The 4843-nt window shown below is 65.8% G+C and overlaps 1 protein-coding gene across 1 annotated transcript; it reads left to right on the top strand.

Moving 5' to 3' along the window:
• The first annotated feature begins 3251 nt into the window (after positions 1-3251).
• On the top strand, positions 3252-4763 carry LOC103260589 (protein CXorf40A). Its single transcript, XM_008058222.2, has 2 exons — positions 3252-3528; positions 4368-4763. Exons 1-2 carry the CDS (start codon positions 3276-3278, stop codon positions 4589-4591), a joined length of 477 nt encoding a protein of 158 aa, XP_008056413.1. The 5' UTR covers positions 3252-3275; the 3' UTR covers positions 4592-4763.
• Positions 4764-4843: the final 80 nt, after the last annotated feature.

Here is a 4843-nt window from a genome sequence, read left to right as displayed (position 1 = left end):
GTAGTCGGCCCAGGCTGGCGGCGGCTCGCAAGGATCCTGGGTGCAGAGGCCCCCAAGGATGCTGGGGGCAGAGGCCCCCAAGGATGCTGGGGGCAGAGGCCTCCCAAGGATCCTGGGTGCAGAGGCCTCCCAAGGATGCTGGGTGCAGAGGCCCCCAAGGATCCTGGGTGCAGAGGCCCCCAAGGATGCTGGGTGCAGAGGCCCCCAAGGATGCTGGGTGCAGAGGCCCCCCAGGATGCTGGGTGCAGAGGCCCCCCAGGATGCTGGGTGCAGAGGCCCCCCAGGATCCTGGGGGCAGAGGCCCCGACCAGCCCGGGCCCGAGGCGGCGGGGACCGGCGCCCTCGGCCCTCCCCCGACAGCACCAGTTTCCCCGGCTGTGGGGCTGGGAGTAGGGCTGGGCGCGCCCGAGGCGTCCCTCGTCCCCGGCTCCTGCCAGCGCGCCCCTGCCCCTCTCCCTCTGGGTGTGGGCCCCTGCGACCTGCCCTGCCTGGCGGAAGCCGGCTCGAGCTCCACGCACACCCGCCCCCTCGGCGCCGGCCTCGGTGATCCTGGCTCGGCCCTCGGGCTGTGAGCTCGCCTAGCCCTGAAGCGGGCCCGCGCTGTGGCCCGTGACACCGGGCCGGGCGAGGCGTCCTCCGAATTAAACGCCGGGGAACGGCATGTGGGCCCCGCGGGCCTTAGCCCCGCGACACTGAGGGAGCCTTTGCTCCGCCCCCGCCGCCAGAGGGTCCCGCTGCTGTGGTGAGGGGCACCGGGCCTGGTGCGGGGCGCGTGCGTGTGACCCTGAGACTGGCCGGGGGACCAAAGGTTCAGAGCGGAAGCAGAGGCTGCGAGTGTAGACAGCTCCCTAGGGACTCTGCTTGCAGGGCTTCAGAGAAGGGAAGCAGGGCTGGGGGCTCTCTTGTGCTCCGAGCAGCGACTTTTCCCTGACGAAGGAAGGGCCCGCAGGCAGGGTCCTCGCAGGCTTCCACTCAGGGGAGGGGCCGGAGCGATGCTGAGCGAGCACAGGGAGTGGGCTCCCAAGAGCAGGGCAGGGGTGCTCTTGGCGGGGGCTGCGCACCCCTGAAGCAGGAGGAAGGCAGAAGATCTGGTGCCCAGAAGGCAGGACCGCAGGCGGGGAAAGGAGCCAGCACCAGGCAGCTTGGGTCCTCTCAGGCGTGTCTCTGAGGCTGGGCATGTGTCCTGAAGGCCCTGGGAGATGCTGGAGGTTGAGTTTGTGCACCTGAAGGAAGGACAGGGGGGCACTACCCCGAGTGGAGGGCGTGGCCTCTGGGTGGGGTGCAGGACAGGGGAAGTGGCCCAGGCCCGGTCCTGATGGCGATGAGAGGGGCCACCACACGTGGCTGTCCGTGAGGTGTCCGGGTCTGGGCTGGGTGCCCTGGGTGCCTCGTGTGCCATCCTCACAGCCATGTGGACACGGAGGCTTCTCGAGATGCTGTGACGGGGCTCAGGTTCCAGCTTCAGGCTCATGCCCCTGCCTGCCTGGGGCTGTTGCTCCTGCATGCAGCACAGCGCTGTGCTCCAGCCAGGAGGAGGAGACGCCCTCCCCAGGTACACGAAAGGGGGTAAACACCGGGTTAGGGGTGCAGGAGGTCAGGGCCCATGTCACCTCATCACTCGGCGCCTGGTCCTCCTCACCGTAGAGTGGGCCTCACGGTAGCACGAGCCCTGCCGAGTCCTGTAGGGATTCAATTCCCCGATTCAGAATTGAGCCCCTACCAGTGCCGGGCCCATGTTCTGACTCTCACGCCTTATTTTTGGGGGCTCAGGTGGAGGGCATGTGCTGACAGCGGAGAGAGCCGGGTGGGATGGGTTGGGACACAGACAGAGGGATGTGGGGGAGACACCTGAGGGGGCCTATCCGAGGTCACAGGGTGTTCTGAGAGCAGGCCTGAGGTTGGGTAGCAAGGATTTGGGCTCAGCCAGCCTGGGGCAGGGGCCAGAAAGATCACGGTCTGCAGTGCCGTGGCGGTGGCAGGGCCAGGGATCTGAGAGTGTTGGTGGGAGCGGGGAAGGTAAAGGACAAGAAGGAGCACCTGGGACTGCCCCCCTGTGCTGGAAGAGGGCGAATGCCAGGCCAGCTCTCCACTCTCATCTGGCCGAGGGGCTCTCTCTTGCCGGCTCTCATGAGGCCGAGGGGGCTCTCCTATGCCGGCCCTCCACTCTCATCAGGCCGAGGGGGCTTTCACTGGCCGGCCTTCCACTCTCATCAGCCCGGGGGCTCTCCCGGGCCAGCTCTCCACTCTCATCCGGCCGAGGGGCTCTCCCCGGCTGCCCCTCCACTCTCATGAAGCCGAGGGAGCTCTCCCAGGCCAGCTCTCCACTCTCATCCGGCCGAGGGGGCTCTCCCTGGCCGGCTCTCATGAGGCCGAGGGGGCTTTCACTGGCCGACCTTCCACTCTCATCAGCCCGGGGGCTCTCCCGGGCCTGCTCTCCACTCTCATCAGGCCAAGGGGGCTCTCCCCGGCTGCCCCTCCACTCTCATGAGGCCGAGGGGGCTCTCCTATGCCAGCCCTCCACTCTCATCAGGCCGAGGGGGCTTTCACTGGCCGACCTTCCACTCTCATCAGCCCGGGGGCTCTCCCAGGCCAGCTCTCCACTCTCATCCGGCCAAGGGGCTCTCCCCAGCTACCCCTCCACTCTCATCAGGTCGAGGGGGCTCTCCCAGGCCTGCCCTCCGATCTCATCTGACCGAGAGGGCTCTCCCTGGCTGGCTGTCCACTCTGTTGAGGCTGAGGGGGCTCTCTCAGGCCGGCTCGCCAATCTCATGAGGCCAAGGGGGCTCTCCTTTGCCGGCCTTCCACTCATCGGAGAGAGGGGGCTCTCCCACGCCCGCCCTAACTCTCACGAGGCCGAGGGGGCTCGCCCAGGCCGGCCCTCCACTCTCATCAGGCCGAGGGGCTCTCACTCCTCTGTGTTCCCCTAGGGCTTGCTGACCTCTGCCTAAGCACCGGCCACGCTCTGTCCTGCCGGTGCCTTTGGCTCTCTGCCGCCACCCTCCTCCGTGAGCTCCCCCAGACTCCACAGGATGGACCTGAGTCAGGCCAATCCCAACCCCTTCCCGTGGGCCTGCCCCGGTGCTGGACATCGGTGACCGCGTGGTGACAGGGGGACATCGGTGACCGCGTGGTGACAGGGGCAGCTGAGCACCGAGCTCGCTGGGTTTCGGGCACATGGGGGACGGTCCGGCCCGCCGTCGGTGAGCTGGGAGAGCGGGTGGTGACGCGCCCCGCTGTTCTTCCGCAGGCCACCCGCGGCCCAGGGATCCCCAGAGATGAAGTTTGGCTGCCTCTCCTTCAGGCAGCCTTATGCTGGCTTTGTCTTAAACGGAGTCAAGACCGTGGAGACGCGCTGGCGGCCCCTGCTGAGCAGCCACCGCAACTGCACCGTCGCCATCCACATAGCTCACAGGGACTGGGAGGACGACACCTGGCGGGAGCTGCTGGTGGACAGGCTGGGGATGACTCCCGCCCAGGTGCAGGCCCTGCTTCGGGAAGGGGAGAAGTTTGGCCGGGGAGTGATAGCTGGTAAGTGACCCCGGGCCAAGCGTGCGCAGACCGCTCCGAGCGCTGCCACCCAGGACCTTTCAGGGCGGTTTGGGGCCTTCTGGTGTCGTCTGATCTGGCTGGTGGGCTTGCTGCCGCTTCCCGACGCCACACACCTAAAGGGGCTGCCAGGGGCCCCGCGTGGCGGATCAGCGGGCTGAGATCCCCCCTCCCCAGTAAATCCGGTCTTCCCCCGGGTCTGTTTCCGTTTGCCATCGGAGAGCCTGGGTCAGGCCCGTGTGTGCCTGTGGGGTCAGCGTGTGTATGCATGCACCTGGGTGCATATGCCCATGCACGCGTGCACATGGAAGAGACCAGGCGTGGCAGCACAGCACCCCGAGAGGGTCAGGGGGCCTCTGGCGTCAGGCTGCCTGCCTGGTCTCGCAGGCCCGCCCCAGCCCCACCGCTCGCAGGCCCTGGGCGAGTCCCCCAGCCTCTGGGTGCTTGAGGTCCCACTTCAGCTGCTGTCACCTGGTGAACTGCTAAGGCGTCGCCTGTGGCTTCCCTGGCAGTGGCTGGGGTCCGTCCTTCCACTCCGTAACCGCTGCCCTCAGCAGTCTGCTGGGGCCCGCCCATGAGTCCATGTACCGCTTCTCTCCTGATCCTTGCTGGGGCCCTCCCCCGGCCTCATCCAGGATGCCCTGAGTAGAGCGCGGCTCGTCATCAGTGCTCAGCTAAGAGGACTTGACTCGCTTCCTGTCCTTCTGGTGATGTCATCTTCGTCGGTAGCGGTTGAGACTTTGAATGACCACGGCGCCACACAGGCAGCCCTTGGGGTATGGAAGGGAGCGACATCTGTGTGTTTCTCTCTTTGTGCACAGGGCTCGTTGACATTGGGGAAACTTTACAGTGCCCTGAAAACTTGAGTCCCGACGAGGTTGTGGACCTGGAGAATCAAGCCGTGCTGAGCGACCTGAAGCAGAAGTACCTGACCGCGATTTCCAACCCCAGGTGGTTACTGGAGCCCATACCTAGGAAAGGAGGAAAGGACGTATTCCAGGTAGACATCCCAGAGCACCTGATCCCTTTGGGGCGTGAGGTGTAACGAGTGTGGGCTCCTGAGAGGAACGTTGCTGAGAAGCCAGCTAAATCATGATACCTTCAACATCACTATTCAGACCTATATACGCTGGGCTAAGTCGGCATTGCCACCGCATGGGAGGGCGCCACCCCCTCGGTGCTGTTCACACATGCAGGTTTCCTCACTCAGATGAAGGGAATAAAGGTGGGACTTTCCCTGTGCCATGTGTCTTTGGGCTCATGGACAATGTCTCATGTACGTTGCCCTTTTGCTAAA

The sequence above is a fragment of the Carlito syrichta genome, unplaced genomic scaffold (assembly GCF_000164805.1).
Source record: "Carlito syrichta isolate Samal-C Ts95f unplaced genomic scaffold, Tarsius_syrichta-2.0.1 Scaffold303259, whole genome shotgun sequence".
NCBI lineage: Eukaryota > Metazoa > Chordata > Mammalia > Primates > Tarsiidae > Carlito > Carlito syrichta.
Note: the sequence above shows the minus strand (reverse complement) of the source record. Positions and strands in the feature narration are given on the sequence as shown.

Coding starts and splice junctions, on each gene's coding strand:
- LOC103260589 (XM_008058222.2), top strand. CDS start 3,276: ATGAAGTTTGGCTGCCTCTCCTTCAGGCAGCCTTATGCTGGCTTTGTC. Junction 3,529..4,367: donor TGGCCGGGGAGTGATAGCTG/GTAAGTGACCCC, acceptor CTTTGTGCACAG/GGCTCGTTGACATTGGGGAA.